Genomic DNA, 16,294 nt, shown 5'->3' with positions numbered 1-16,294 from the left:
GTTTTGTTTTCTGTTAAACATAAGACATACCCTTTTTGCAGGTTAGGTTTTGCCCATGTGCTTCAGAATTCGAGATTGTATCGCCAGTTGTTGGATTAACACATTTGCAAATTTCACCATGGCACTGTTTAGCATGAAAGTTACCATCAGCGTCACATATAGGTTCAAACTTGGCAGGAACGTTATCAGGATCTGCATTAAAAAAGTAAAATTGTTTAAGTACCGAAATGCTTATTTTGTGCATAACGCTTAGCCATAATCATGACCACTGCAAATAAATCAGTAGGAATGTACATGGACTTCTGTGTAATATTGATTTCACTAAACTGAACAAAATCTTGAAATTTTGATAAAACCCTTATCTTCAAGTTCAATTTGCTGCCGGAAGAGTTAACTTTTCAAACCAATTATAACAAGCATCTATTAAAAATAGCCATATGATTAAAAAAAGAAAAGAAAAATTCAGACTCATTCAAGTGTACTTTTGTTATGTCAGACCTTAGTGATGGTAAGATGTAATATAACTAGATAACATAAAGAAATGTAACATAAAGCATAAGTGTAAAGAAACTCATATATCAAGTCGCGTGGAATAAAATAAGTTAATAACAGTGAAAAATGGTTGACACATACCCACGCACACTGCATTACCGTCTACAACTCTGCACTGTTTCCCAGATCCGCACCTACTCCTAGCAGCCTGCGAAAAATAATTAATTTGTCAAATTCAGGCATTTCAATTTGTAGACAACCGGAATAACATAACATCTGACTACTTCTTATTTTATTTTAAGAAAATCAGGAGAAAAGCATCGAGAACAAAAATAAAAAGACGGAAATTACAGACTCAGTTTTGATAATATTCATTACTGATAATGACAGGTGCAACATCTCGCACGCCCTCTAGCACCGGCTTAGCACAAAAGTCATAAAAGGTACGTGTGTGTGTGCGTGCGTGCGTGATTTGTGTGCGTGCACGCGTGTGTGTGTGTGTGACTGCGTGCGTGCGCGCGTTTGTGTCTGTGTGTGTGCATTTAAGTATTCAAGTTCTAAGACTGGTGTTACAAATTATAATCAAAGTTCACAAAGCAAATGTGTTACAATTACTAATACTCAAACATTGTAGTTCCTTACATTATAATGTAACAGTCTTTTCAGTACATATCGTTCCATATGAAATAAGTTAATTTAATATTTAAGTAAAACACGGACTGGGTCGCCCAATATCAGTACGTCCAAACAGTATGACAACGGGGTTGATATGTTTACATGTGTCCGTGTGTCAAAAGCACTTGATCATCATATTTTCAATCATATTTGGATGAACAGGGGATAAGCATATAACTTAATGATAAGTATAACAGAAATCTTATTAAGGGCTTTAATGTTGCCTTCTGTATGATCCAAACGTTGACATTGCATAGGCTACTTAAGCAAAAGATTTCAATAGTATATAACTAAAAACAACTCACCGCGCATTTCGACAATGCAGAAGTCATCACACCTACAATGAAACAAATTTGAGCCGTGTCACGACAAAACCAATATAGTGAGTTTGCGACCAGCATGGATCCAGACCAACCTGCGCATCCGCGCAGTCTGATCAGGATCCATGCTGTTCGCTATCAGTTTCAGTAAAAAAGTAATTATGGGAAAAATGAGTAAAGCTTACAAATTACAAGAATAAAGTTTGTAAAAAAGACAATTATGAGTCAAATACTTGCTGAAAAGTCAGAAACAGTCGCCCGTGAATGGTCCTATATTGCAATATCTAAGTAACATTCAGCTCTTAGTAATGCTATTAACCTGTTCATTTAGTCTAAGATGTGTATTCTAGAATTTCATTTTCGTTACTCTCATAATTAACAGTTGAATATAAATCCATTAACGAACATTGCTAATGTACCGATATCATTTATAGTAGTACACTCACCACACGCGGTTTTGCACGTTTTATAATTGACAAAATTGTTTCCATTCTCGAAATCGCACCCGTAATCAAGAAATTGTTCACAGTCCATTGTGCGGGTGTTAAAAAAGTACCGCTTGGAAGGTGCACTACATCTCTTCTTACTCGGCTGTTTAAAACAGAATTCCTGAAGTCCACCTTCAAACAAAAAATACTTCATGTCAATGGGGTATAATCTTTTTTCGACAAAGTGCAGTGACCGAAAGCATGCATGCAACCACAATATTTTTATATTCTTAGAATATATGCATATCTTGTATCATAGTTTGGAGACCTTTCTGTTGAAAATGTGTCAGAGTTAAATCGTATACATATACAAGCACAGTGCGTTAACTGGAGTGCCTGTATTAGTTACCCGCACTGCAGAGCATGCCCATTGATTGGTTCATTTTGTCTGGGGTTTATAAATTGTGACGACCGGGAAAGGGAAAGCGATTGAAATATCATATTCAGATGCTCGTTCATTGGTTCCTTTTTTCTGGGGTTTCATATTGTGATATTTTATTTTTGTGATATCAGGGAACGTGTTTTTATTTTTGACTATGATGCAAAAGAGAAAGAACATCAAAACACTCAGAAATCTGATTTATAATCGGGGGTAGCCCCCTCGTGCAAAGCAGATAGCCTCGTGTTTCGATGCTCTTTCTATTACTAATTTTACATCAAAGATACTTAATACAGAAAACAAGAATTTTGTTTTACTTTTTATTAACTTGAGCAAATTATGCACTTCACTGGTGTATATCATATACTATTGATATATACTCCTCACATTAATTTTAATCAAAACATGCAGCAAAAACCGATTGGGTATCTCACTGTATTTCTGACTCGTGGTAGGTTTACCAGTAAATTTAAATACCTTCAGTGTCAAACAATGTGTTAAAATATATATTGTTACGGGCTATTATTACCAATCAGTGTGTATGTTAAGGATACCGATTAATTAGGTGATAATTATGATTGACTCATTCATTCATTTGATTAGTGACCACCTGCAATTAATTAGAAGCTTATGATATTAAGTAAACACGTTTTTGTTTCATATTTTTTTAATATAACTTTACAAACAAAATGCATCTAAGGAAACACATTTTTCTAGATCTATATTAATTTTATCGAATCTGCAAGACAAATAAATAAAAAAAAATTCTAAATGTACTTTATTTCGGCAGAAGTATAATTATATAATAAAAACATATTTCTCATTATTCATTTACCTTAACAACATATGCAAAGCAAAGTTAATACGTTATATATATATTTTTGTAAAGTGGGCCGAGTTGACCCGTGCCGAGTTGACCCGTGCCGAGTTGGTATAGGGCCGAGTTGACTCTTTTCCGATCAAACTGGCATGAGTGGTTCAGGCGAAACATTAAAGTTCACAATTTGCTGAAAGGTTATCCCAAAGGTAGATATAATGTTCATAGTTTATAAAACTTTAAAGGTTTACACATCGATTAAAAGAAGCTCATACATATGTCAACAAAGAATTAACAAAAATATCTTGTAAAACTGCTCAAACGTACTATTATTTCCTTCGTTTAAGGCTCCGCAGTTTAGACCCTCTAAACTTGTGACTTTCGGTCCGTTTAGAATCGGCATGCCAGTTTGTGTGTTGACGGAATAGCAACGCTTTTCGTCTCCCATACCACGGATGCATTGCTCCTAAAACATAAAAAAACGAAAATTAAACATGCATGCATGTTTGTGTTATAACAACATGGGTCATGTTACATTGAAAACTTACACTCGCATATATGATAATCAATTGATAGAGAAGAATTTCAATTGCATGTATTCAATTTCACCTAACTGAATCACACACTTTTGAAACAAAACAAAAATAATTTTATTTATCAAAATTTATAAAAGGGGGTGATGGTCCATCGGACAGTATTATATAGCAAAAACTGCAGCCTCGGTTTGACTGAGTTTGTTTATAGCATATACTAGTTATATAATTCATGTAGTAAGTGTATTTACTTAAACTAAAGAACAGAACATCACATTAATTTCGTTTGACAATCTGTAACAATTTATGTCTACATCAATCAATAAGCAAGATATAATACATAATCAAACTTCATTTTTAGAATTCATAAAACAAATGTTAAGTCCGTTTACTGAAACTTAATGATGGTAAATAAGTAATTATTAATTTGAAATAAGCTTACGGGTTTGAATTGTCCTGTTGCCGTGCAAAGGTCTTCGTAATTAACTGGCTCAGCAGGCATTCCAATGTGACTCATCAGATACATCAACATATGCTTGAATGGATTAGTTTCCATATCGTCTTCTGTTAAAAAAACGTTCTTCATGAATGGTATATGTACTCTCACAAAAAACATATAAAGAGTATTAAATTTGAGTTTCATAGGCACTTTGTTATTTTACCTATTTCACAATCTTTACAGGGGCGTCCGTGGCCGAGTGGTTAAGGTCGTTTACTTCAAACCACTTGCCCCTCACCGCTGTGGGTTCGAATCCCGACAGGGACTTTGGATTTTTTCATGTGAGGAAGCTATCCAGCTAGCTTACGGAACGTCGGTGGTTCTACTCAGGTGCCCGTTCGTGCCTGAAATAATGCACGGAAGGGCACCTGAGGTCTTCCTCCACCAGTAAAGCTGGAATGTCGCGATATGACCTATACTGTGCCGATGTGACGTAAAACCCAAAACAAAACAAAAACAATCTTTACAGCAGTTTAGTCTTATTTTTTTCTATGGATATTCTCGTTTGTCTTTCCTTAAAATTCATAAGCAGACATGAATTAAACAGTCAACAAAAATCATTATTTGTATGATATAGAAGTAAAGTGTATATTTTCATCGGCTAAGACTTTTTTATTTTAGTTCTATCGATTCATTTAATCAACCCCACTCATTAATCATCATAAATCTTTCTTCAGCTGATGCCTAAACCATAACCCCCTGAAACTAAACGTTACTACCTTCTGCAACCAGCATGGAAATCGAATAGAGAGAAATCAAGAATCACTAAAGAAGGACCAAAATGACAAAATTGAAAATGTTGCAGATTGTCTCAGATTGATTTGTAATGTTCATTGACGGATCATGGAAATTTTAAGCTACAGTCCACGTGCCCTAGCAACGGTTGAAACAGATTCAACAGATAGCAAGAAATGGTAACATTTGAATTTAGAAAATCCGCAGATGTGTCCTGAACAGCCTATTCATCCACACCGTTTGACAAGGCTTTGAATTGTTGGCTGACTAGATTAAAATATATCATCTTGATAACCCAAAATAGATAATGGACAGTTACCAAAAAATGTAAACTGGACAAGTCCATTTAAGAAATTCGGCAGATTTAAGGTTAAAACTTGACAAATAACAAACCGTCATCAGATGTGTCTGCGTCCTTATAAATAGATTCTGCAAGAGCCTTCATCACTGCCTTCTGGACAAAACATGGGGTTGCTAGGAAAAAGGTAAATAAAATAATACAATTGTACAAGAGTATTGATTCTTTATAATTCTTAAAGCTTAACTATTCCTTACATATTTATAATATTATTATATTATCAGGCAAACAAAATCGATGTTTAAAAGGCACATCATTATTACCTTTATTGATAGCATACCAGAATGCAAGTGTTAAGAAAGAAAATATTATTTAATTCGAAATAAAATGAACCCCTAAAATGTTTTAAAGTGGGTAGGTCTACAGTTGGTACATTTTCTATCATTTTTTTTCAAATATTGATTAAAATAATAGAAATGAAACATTTGAAATTTCGTAAAAAAACAACATAACCAGTTGATTGAAGAAAAGATGTTGATACAGTTCTAAATGATTTAGATTGAAAATGTAAATGATGAGTAATGATATTTTGTCCTAGAACATCTTATTATCTGCTATGAAAATATATGTTACACAGAATCATGTATCTCACACTTGCCAACAACATCCGTATACTTTTTCATGGCTTATTGTTATGTCTGATACTAAATACTTTCAACGTAATTATTCAAGGATTTAACTCAATACAGGATTGGAGCAGTACCTCTAGACGCTTGCAGAAATCATGATCACAAAATAGACAAATATCGTTTTTTTCGCCGATTTTTACATTTTTCATTCATTATCATACATAAATCAGTGTGAAAAGATAAATTAGACCTATTTAAGTTCATTCCGTTGGGTAAAAAGGCAAGATTTTAGCATTTTATGATTCAAGCGCCTTGCCCAGTAATATACCGGAATACGTATTTAGTGTGGTGCTCCAATCCTTTTTTTTAGTCTCACTCATTATTCAATGTATCACAGACCTTCCATTATAAATCACTTTACGTTAAACGAGTGAAATATCGCATCAAAACCCACAAGAGCTTACTCTATACTATCCGTTCTATATGACACATAGTTGATATCTACGTAACATTGAGCCTATGCTTACAAAACTTCGATTCTTGTCACATAATTCAACATTACGAATCCTATAGCAATCTCGAAAAACAATAATGATCCTGTCAAAAATTAGCAACTGCTTCCTTTATTATTGAACAGAAACCATGAGCAATTTCGATGCACAACATATGATAAGAGATGAGCAAAACTACTTCTTCTCGAGAAAGATTATTTTTACATAAATATTGTAATAATATTACGTCAACATGAAGTGCACAAGATTCACTGTTTTTCAGGTATATGCTTAAAAACGACAAAACAAAATTTACACAATTAAGCATACGTATTAAGATTTGTTCTCAGAGCCAAATGATATGTTTCGAAATATAGTATAGTGATTCTTACAGTGGCAGAGATGGTTAACATTCTCAGTCCCTCTTTTGAATACTGCACTGCACCTTTCGCAAGTATTAATACTGGGGAAAAGACAAAAGAAAACCTGTCAATGTAAACTATACAAATTTTGTTAATTGCTTATCTAAATAATTATGTTCTTTTCAACATATCACGTACAATATCTGTGTGATAATAATACAATATACAAAACATACGTCATGCCTTTTTGTATGTCCGAAACATCTTAAAGTTATTATTATCTGTGTTTGCATGCAATGTCCGAGATCTAACATTATAGATTTTTTATTCTAACTACTAACTACTATTTGTAAGTCTGTTTATGTATTTATTGTAATGACAAAAAAAAAATAAAAAAAGAATAAAAATAACAACCTTGTAAAAGGTAGAAATTGGATAAATAGCATGATTTAACAAAACACTGTACTTTTCATTCCATCCGAAGTGTCCATCCGAAGTCGAGAAGTCGAGATATTTATCGATTCATTAGAACCCTGTGTCAAATTGTTTTATTCTTGAAAATTGAGCCGTGTCATGACAAAACCAACATAATGGGTTTGCGACCAGCATGGATCCAGACCAGCCTGCGCTTCCGCGCAGTCTGATCAGGATCCATGCTGTTCGCTATCAGTGTCTCTACTTGTTATAGGGTTGGTAAGCGAACAGCATGGATCATGATCAGACTGCGCGGATGCGCAGGCTGGTCTGGATCCATGCTGGTCGCAACTCCATTATGTTGGTTTTGTCATGACGCGGCTCAAATGATTCTATTTCAGAAATCACTCTGGAAAAAATACTTATCTCTAGTAACTCCGCAAAAATTATCGATTTCCTTCATCATGCATATAAAATACTTACCTACATGTTGCATCAGGTACACCCGGACATTTAGTGACGTCACAAGGATTTGCAACACATGCTGCTTGTATTTCACAGTTTGCTACAACAAAATATAGTAAAGCATAACTCAGTAGTCAAAACTTAGACGTCAGATAATATATTTATATTACTCTTGCGAGGTCAATTTTGTCTTCTTTTTGGATAAACTATTTTTTGTTTTCTTTGCTGAATTAATCAAGCTACCCACCAACGATTACGGACATATCAAGCTACCTTTTGTGATAAAACCCAATTATCAAATTTTTTTAATATCAAATTTAATAGTGCAAAAAGTCAAAAGATTAAAGCCTGGACATAATTTCGGATTCAAATACTTGTATAATTCTTGACTAGTGGCAACAAATACAAAAAAACAAACGATTCACTTTTTGCTCTACACGCCAAACGCTATGAACGGCAAAATAACAGCTGGAAACTTACTTGGTACATAATCCCTGCAGAAAGGTCCAAAAAATCCGGTCTTACATTGACAGACTTTCCCATCCCGAATGTTTCCAACGCATGTGCCGCCATTCGCGCAGGTTATTCCCGCCGTTGCAAGCAGTTTACAGAAATGTGCTTCATAAATTTCTTTTTCTGTCAGATTCGAAAAACATGTTAATATAAAGCTCCGATATTAAATAAAACGTTAAACACATCGTCGTCATGGTACTAGATTTTCAATGCACCTTTATTTATTTATTTCTGTTTTAAATAAAAATATGTTTCATTAAATGTGAGTTTCGATCTCTGATTTCGCATTACATTTCAAAATTTTATTTGTTCTTTTTTCAATTTATTACAAATTAATGTACTAGCTTTCCAAGTATGATTTTTTTATTATTGGTATTCACATGCAATACATATAAAAACTTAGAATTATATAAACGATGCAAAAAAACGATCATCATTTTCACGGCAATTTAAAGTCAAGGAATATTAGGTTTCCTTTGCTTTGATGTAATCGGATACATACCTACACCTGGTTTTGCCAATTGTGTACCAGGAACACAGCAAACACTAACTTTTTCGGGGTTTGTCAAGGCGACAGTACACGTGCCTCCTTTCACACAGCCAGTTACCTCAGCACTTGGATCACACTCGGATACCATATATGAACCAAACGCACATGGGGACTCTTCTTGTTTCACTGAAATGTATATATAAACAGCGGTAAAAAACAAATCTGTAAATGATTTCTTTATGTGCTTCAATATGAATGTAAGCATATAAATATTCAGCCAGAAAATAATTATATCTATATCAATCGACGTCCGGAATAAACGTGCATGTACATCTATGTAAACATTTGCAAAATGTAACAATAAACTACGGTACTGTGTTCTGTATTTGGCAGTGTATTTTGATTTTAGATTTGGATGCATCTGGTTCTCTATAATATCAAAATGACATTACTGTTGACACGGTGGTTTGATGTTCAGTCTAACAGACTATATTAGGGTCATATTGCAACTTGCAAGCATAACTGCTGAAGGAAAACAATAGTTGCCACTCCTTGCAATATATCCACAACAGGCATAAACTTTATTTAGTTGTAGCGGCCTTTTTTATGTTTTTAACTTAAAGGAATCACTTCAAAAGTAAAGCAATAAAAATGTGCACTGCTCACACACTATAAAAGGCAAATTTAAAATAAAAAATGTGATCATAAATCTAATTTAATGATAACTGACAAGTGGTTGGTTCCAGATATTATAAATGATTCACAAGTTTGGTATTTTCAAAATCGATCAAAGTGTCTGTCAAATGCAGGCTTTCGATAAACACTTTCATTTTTTTCCTAACTGCTAAAATACGCTGCGGGATATATATTAATAATTTGTAAATATGAATATTTAATGCTTACCCAATGGATCCGAGCATGTCATATGTCCACATTTGCTATTTGCACAACATTTGGTATCTATACCAGCGCAGTCACTGTCGTCCATACATTTGTAACTGTCACACATAGCCTCGTCGAAATTTAATCCTGAAATCGCCGGACATATTCCTATTTTCGGAACATTTACGCGCTCAAGTTCTAAAAGAAAACAAAATAATATGTGTATAATTTACAATACCTATACATTGAAGAACTTTAAAATAGCAAGAGACAATATGATATAAATGGATGAAAGTCATTGGGGCTTGTAAAATCGCCATCCATTAAATGCTTCATAACGCCTTCAGGAGGGAGTATAACTAGTTTTATATTGTAAATAAATTTGAAGGTGCTACACTCTACAGTTACAGATACCTTCAACAAACCTTTAACCGTCTCAAGATCCCCTCCTTATAGGAATTATTGTCCGATGAAATGAATATCATCCACAATTTGTCAGCAAAAATGATTCGTGCACAACTAGCGATATCAAACTTGACAACTGCTTTGATAATTGGATGATAAATATTAATCAACCCCATATAATACTTCAGGGGCTATTCTACTGACCTTTACATTTAATATACCAACTATGAATCCAAATGATAAACCCATTCAAAAGTAAATGTATGGACATCATAATGTCAGATACAGTTTAACGACAAAGGGTTCATAAATTAACAGACAAATACACAAATAAATATGTAACATGTACTGCATATATTTATATACTTGCTAAAGTTTTGGAAAGTTACTAAATTATTAAAATGGAAAAAACATGTCTAAAACCCAATATATACGACATCATAAGACACTGCAAACGTATTGATATATTGCAAAAATACAATTTGAAGCATATAAATCTTGCACAAAATTTTTTCGACTGTATTTTAGTTTTGTCTAATTTTTGTCTTTTTTTTTCGGAATAAATATATATGTATTCCATTATTATCCAATCACTATGGTCACAGTGGTTGTATCCAAAATAATATTAGGAATTCATTCATTCAATCTGTCTTATACTATAGATTCTCGATATGTATAGAATATTATTCAAGATTATGGAAAACAATATGATAATTATATACCTTTCTTTGAGATACATTTCATGCCAGCTCCATAGCTACAACAGACTTCACCCATTTCTGTATCACAGCCCTCGTTTTTTTCAGTTTTACACTCAGCAGTTGCACTGAAGGGAATGTCGTCCATCGTCTTTGGACATGCTAATACAGGTTCTGAAAATATCAACCTTCACAAGTTTAGTTATTATAAAAATTTAAATGTGATAATTTAAGTTTCTGTTGTAGATATGATTCATCTATTTCATGAAAAATGATTTCTTGCACTATATTATTTTCTTAACAGATAAAAAAACTTCTCATCTCTTCACTACTTTATGCAAATATTACTCGTTTGAAAAATCCAAATATGTCACTATTTAAAACTTGATTAAAATGATTTCATGATTGATTCAGTGACTATACACGTATATTAATAGCTTTAATGTTCGGTAAAATATGCAATAAAACCTATAATAGAATGTACGAAAAGAAAGTAAAGCAATGACATTGTATGCTATTAAAAGAAGATAATGGAAAGTAAAATCTAAAAATAAACGGAACGAAAATTTGACGCAAGGGGCCTAGCGGTACACCAACCAGGACAAATCATACGGTCAAAAGCGGACTGAATGTCATAAAAAGTTATTAAAAAAGAAATCAGAAAAACCTGAAAAATGAAAATTCATTAAAAGACCTGAAAAAGGATAAGGATGTGTAGAAAGGGGCCAGAAGGACGGTGAAAATTGAGTTGTAGAAGTTAGCGATGTAAAATTGGATCGAAATCATTGAAAATGAAAATCTACTTAAAGCATGTTACTTTATATTAGAAGGAAAACAAAACAACTTTAAAAGCAACTATACAAGGTTTTCAAATTGGAGCACGGTAGTAAAATGAAAATATCCTTTTACAATAATGTTATGATTTGAAAGAATACAGATAATAAAATGAATAAAGTATTAATTTAATAGTTATAATATATGAGCCGCGCCATGACAAAACCAATATAATGAGTTTGCGACCAGCATGGATCCAGACCAGCCTGCGCATCCGCGCAGTCTGATCAAGATCCATGCTGTTCGCTATCAGTTTGTCTACTTGTTTTAGGGTTTGTAAATCCTGATCAGACTGCGCGAATGCGCAGGCTGGTCTGGATCCATGCTGGTCGCAAACTCATTATGTTGGTTTTGTCGTGACGCAGCTCATATATACATTGCACAGTTATTTACCTGGTTCTTTGCACGGTCCATGCTTAACTATTATATACAGCTTATCCTCCGAACATACCCGTTGATTCATCAAGCATATATTTGTAAAAGTTAAAGGTTTTGCGTTATTGCCTTGTGGATGGGCACAGATTGGTCTGTAATCATTGGTGCTGCATGCATCCGCACATTTACATACGCCATCCATGCATGCCTTGTAGAAAGGGCATTGCTCAGTTGTACCACATTTACCTAAAAATATGATGCAGAGTAACATAATAAAAAGTTTTCAAATTGATATTTAAATTGAATTGTACATATAAAATGTTGTTTTGAAAAGTCTTTTTTTAAAAAACTCAGTGCCTTGTAAAATGTAACATAATGGATCAAATTCCACAGACGGTCTTAATGATCTTAACACATAATTTTGAGAAGTATTATTTTTTAGTCTTAATTATCTTAACACATAATTTTGAGAAGTATTATTTTTTAACAATCACAAGGCGCGGAAAACCACCTCATCAGATGTAATAAAATCAATCTGGGCAAATGGCTTTGGTTTGTTTAGTAAAACATCATGAATCTGTAAAATTGTTGTAAGACTGTTGTTAATTAATACGTGTCAGGCTTAACAGTGCTGTCAAATATCAGAATGGTTGGTGTTAACAAAAGACCGCTACATTGTCGTGCAGTAATCAGATGTGTCCAAATGTTTGTGAACGAAAGAAAAATGACAACACAATGGAGATAAAACGAAAAAAAATATATATCCGTAGGTTACATTTGAATAACAACAGTGTTTTTATCTAGGTGGTGTAGAAGTATCAAAGCTCTTCTTCTGTGTTTTCTTTTTTCATAATAACATTAACAATGACCATGTTTTAAATAGAATACAATCGATGAGGACACATATTAATTACAAACAATTTCAAGCGTAATAATTTTGAAAAAAAGTTAAGTATATGGCTGTGAAGTAATTTACAGAGTACTTCATTATAAACAAATTGAAATTGACAGGAATTGCAATGAAAACATTATGAAAACTGACATGCACGACAATGGAAAGATAAGAACAAGTATAAATGAGCCGCGCCATGACAAATCCAACATAATGGGCTTGCGACCAGCATGGATCCAGACCAGCCTGCGCATCCACGCAGTCTGATCAGGATCCATACTGTTCGCTTACAAACCCTATAACAAGTAGAGTAACTGACAGCGAACAGCATGAATCCTGATCAGACTGCGCGCATGCGCAGGCTGGTCTGGATCCATGCTGGTCGCAAACCCATTATGTTGGTTTTGTCATGGCGCGGGTCAAATTGAATTACTCAACACGTTGACACATTTCAAACTTACGAGAGCATGGTCCTGGGGATAGCACTTGTAACTTTCTTCCATTAAGCATTGCTTCTTTTAACAGGCATCCATTTCCGTAAGTTTTCTGTACGGGTGTGTTATCTGTTGTGTCATACACACATATTGGCATGTACTCTCTTGTACATTGCAGTCTGCATGTTCCAGATGAGTCTGTGAGTAATAAACAAAATGAAGTAAGACAAGATGTCACTTAATGTTAATTTTATAGTAATAGCTATTACTGGGCGTATGATTTTAGAAAATTAAAAAAAAATCTCCCTTTTACAAAAGTAATCACTAAGATATTGAATCGCTATTAATATTAAGTTTCAATTTAATTTTGAGTATTTTTTCCTGTTTTTCCTCATATATCTATACATTTTAGCCGCCCAGTGTTGATCTATGTAACGTGCTTTAGATTGTATGTTTTTATAGGGTTTTTGGGTAAAATATAACATATTAATTTAGTAGGTAGACGTATATATTATCATGAACAGGTTCAATCAAACCCAGTCTGCAACATTTCTAATTTTGCCGTGTTTGGCTTTCTCAAGAGACTCTTACTTCCTCTATTTTATGAAGGTAATAGGTAATATTAAGAAGAATCAGTATGTAATGGAAATCTGCTATGTTAATATTCTTAACATATCCTTTCAGCATAAGATATCATAAACCATATTTTTGTTTCATTAAAAACAAAACGAATAAAATAACAAAAGACTTAATGACCATGTCAATATTTAAACAAAATGGACAAATAATAAATTATAAACAAATATTTATGTATAATTTTATAAAAAAAGTAAGAGATACCTGTAAATAAATGGTATCGTGAAGAAAGATATAAAACAAAAAATAATTGCACATTATTCCTACCGTCTGGACTGCATTTGCCATCCTTTAGTATCACAAATCGTTCCTTCATTTTACAGGCTGCCATGTTCATAACACATTCATTACTGTAGGTACACATAGCGCGGGACTTGGCACCTTTGGCACACACAGGGTTAAAGTCCGTGGTACAAAATTCTGGACACTTGCAGACATTATTCTCGCAAATTTCATACTTTTCACAATATTCTGTTTCACCACATTCTGTTAATAACAAGGTCTTTGAGTCAGTGTACATATAACTGTGAGTAAGGATATATGTATCTAGATTATTGATCAATCGCTCATTTAGGTAATATACCAATAAAGAACATTTATCAGCACGACAATTAGATTATAATACGAATAATTCATGTTCAACAAGCAGATGAAAATTAACATTATTGACCTACTTACTTTATTTTTTATATTCATTGGAAAGCAATCTTATAATGGAATATTCAAGTATTGAGAAAAATTTCAAACCCTTCTTCGGCACAAAAAAGAGCAACAAAAAACATATCAGTTAGTTTAATAAGGTTATAAAATTGGATAACAAAACAAAATAATAATAATACTTGTCTTGCAAGGTCCATCAAAAGCTTTTGTTATATTCTGCATTACTTGGCATGATTTTCTTTTCATATGACACAAACTCGGGTAAGTCTGACCATCTGTTCCACAAACCTTTTACAAAAATGTCATTATATTGATAATTGATACATCTTGACAATGAAACTCTTTCTTACGACACATCAATTTTCAAAGACTTTAAAATTAGTTATATAACATTGTTGCAAGATTAAAGATCCTGTAACACATTATTATTATGGTTTTATATACAAATTATGATGCTCAAATTAAGATTTATCGATATTGTAAGTTTCAAAAAACATTATTTATAAAGATATTACCGAATTTAATATTTCATGTAAATAAAGGGAGGTAATTAGAATTTAGTTTTCTATAAATTCTAAGTCAATTTTACCAATAAGAAATGAATGCATATAATTTAATGATTACCTTAAATATGTACAAATATTTGCAATACATATTTTACATATTCTTCCATGTTTGAAAATTGACAAATTTGCATAATTACATACATAATATTATATAATTCAATGAAGAGTGGTATGCAATCTCAATTACAAAACATACAGGATCTTTAACACAAAAAGTCAACATCATTTTGTATTCTGTAAATCTGTAAAATGTACGATAAGTTATCCTTAAATCATAATTTACCACTTAAATGCTTATTTAATAGATAAGCACTCACAACTTTACAAGAAAGCTTTTTATCCATGGATATGTTTAAATCTATAGTAAATAAAGTTTTATGGAAATTCATTATTTGACTCAAATTGGGAAGATTGAAATTTATTCACGCAAAGTCAGAAGTAAAAGAAAGTAATAAACAACAGTGTAATCATTTATATTCAAGATCTGTGTGAATAGTCAAAAATACATGTTAAGCCAGACATAAGCATTTTTATGTGGCGGACAGAATCATTTTTGGGGAGGCTATGCCGACCCAATGTTAATAACTGTCTGTCAAATCTTACTGCCGCGGTAATCAGGTCAAAAAATAGTACCTTGATTTTTTCTAAGCTGACTCATCACTCATCACAGACATTTACAATATGAAAATATTTTCATTCTTTAATTTCATATCTGCAATTTGTAAAGATAATAATTCTCTGAAAAATTCTTGATTTTTGTTTAAATCACTACTCCGTGACGTCATACTGCCACGGTAATCAGGTCAAAAAATAGTACCTTGATTTTTTCTAAGCTGACTCATCACTCATCACAGACATTTACAATATGAAAATATTTTCATTCTTTAATTTCATATCTGCAATTTGTAAAGATAATAATTCTCTGAAAAATTCTTGATTTTTGTTTAAATCACTACTCCGTGACGTCATACTGCCGCGGTAATCAGGTTTAGGCATATTACGTACGTCTGTATTAAATAGTTCTGGTATGAAAACCCTTCAAAATAATAACTTTATCCATATTTTTTTTAACAAAAAGCATAAATGAAAATTTATAAGTAAATGCTTTAATTCAGTGGCAAATATTCTTTATTATTTTTTGATAACAAATTTTCCAATTACTACGCAGCGACCAACTGTTTATGACGGGTCATTAACTAGAAACGTTGTGCACAACTACGTATTCTCAATATCATGCATGTGCTTTTGTTGTTATAAACTATTAATAGTCCTTAATATTTTTTTAAAGACAAATAATTGTAAACTGTCGCTT

The 16,294-nt window shown here is 32.7% G+C and overlaps 1 protein-coding gene across 1 annotated transcript in view; it reads right to left on the bottom strand.

Annotated features, from left to right (window-relative positions):
• LOC132735390 (uncharacterized) overlaps positions 1 to 16,294 on the bottom strand; it is a 66,813-nt gene that overhangs the window by 11,494 nt on the left and 39,025 nt on the right. The window contains exons 31-47 of the mRNA XM_060722330.1: positions 14,596 to 14,704; positions 14,024 to 14,242; positions 13,148 to 13,318; positions 11,813 to 12,040; positions 10,610 to 10,759; positions 9,504 to 9,680; positions 8,613 to 8,786; positions 8,078 to 8,233; positions 7,616 to 7,697; positions 6,749 to 6,819; positions 5,332 to 5,412; positions 4,147 to 4,268; positions 3,499 to 3,637; positions 1,934 to 2,107; positions 1,473 to 1,504; positions 634 to 700; positions 31 to 192 (exon numbers count right to left, since the gene is read on the bottom strand). Coding sequence (XP_060578313.1) covers positions 31 to 192; positions 634 to 700; positions 1,473 to 1,504; positions 1,934 to 2,107; positions 3,499 to 3,637; positions 4,147 to 4,268; positions 5,332 to 5,412; positions 6,749 to 6,819; positions 7,616 to 7,697; positions 8,078 to 8,233; positions 8,613 to 8,786; positions 9,504 to 9,680; positions 10,610 to 10,759; positions 11,813 to 12,040; positions 13,148 to 13,318; positions 14,024 to 14,242; positions 14,596 to 14,704 — 2,314 coding nt within the window. The remainder of the gene's footprint in view (positions 1 to 30; positions 193 to 633; positions 701 to 1,472; positions 1,505 to 1,933; positions 2,108 to 3,498; positions 3,638 to 4,146; positions 4,269 to 5,331; positions 5,413 to 6,748; positions 6,820 to 7,615; positions 7,698 to 8,077; positions 8,234 to 8,612; positions 8,787 to 9,503; positions 9,681 to 10,609; positions 10,760 to 11,812; positions 12,041 to 13,147; positions 13,319 to 14,023; positions 14,243 to 14,595; positions 14,705 to 16,294) is intronic.

Source organism: Ruditapes philippinarum, unplaced genomic scaffold (assembly GCF_026571515.1).
Source record: "Ruditapes philippinarum isolate M1 unplaced genomic scaffold, ASM2657151v2 ctg1485_1_1_1_1, whole genome shotgun sequence".
NCBI lineage: Eukaryota > Metazoa > Mollusca > Bivalvia > Venerida > Veneridae > Ruditapes > Ruditapes philippinarum.
This window is presented reverse-complemented; position numbering and strand designations above follow the sequence as displayed.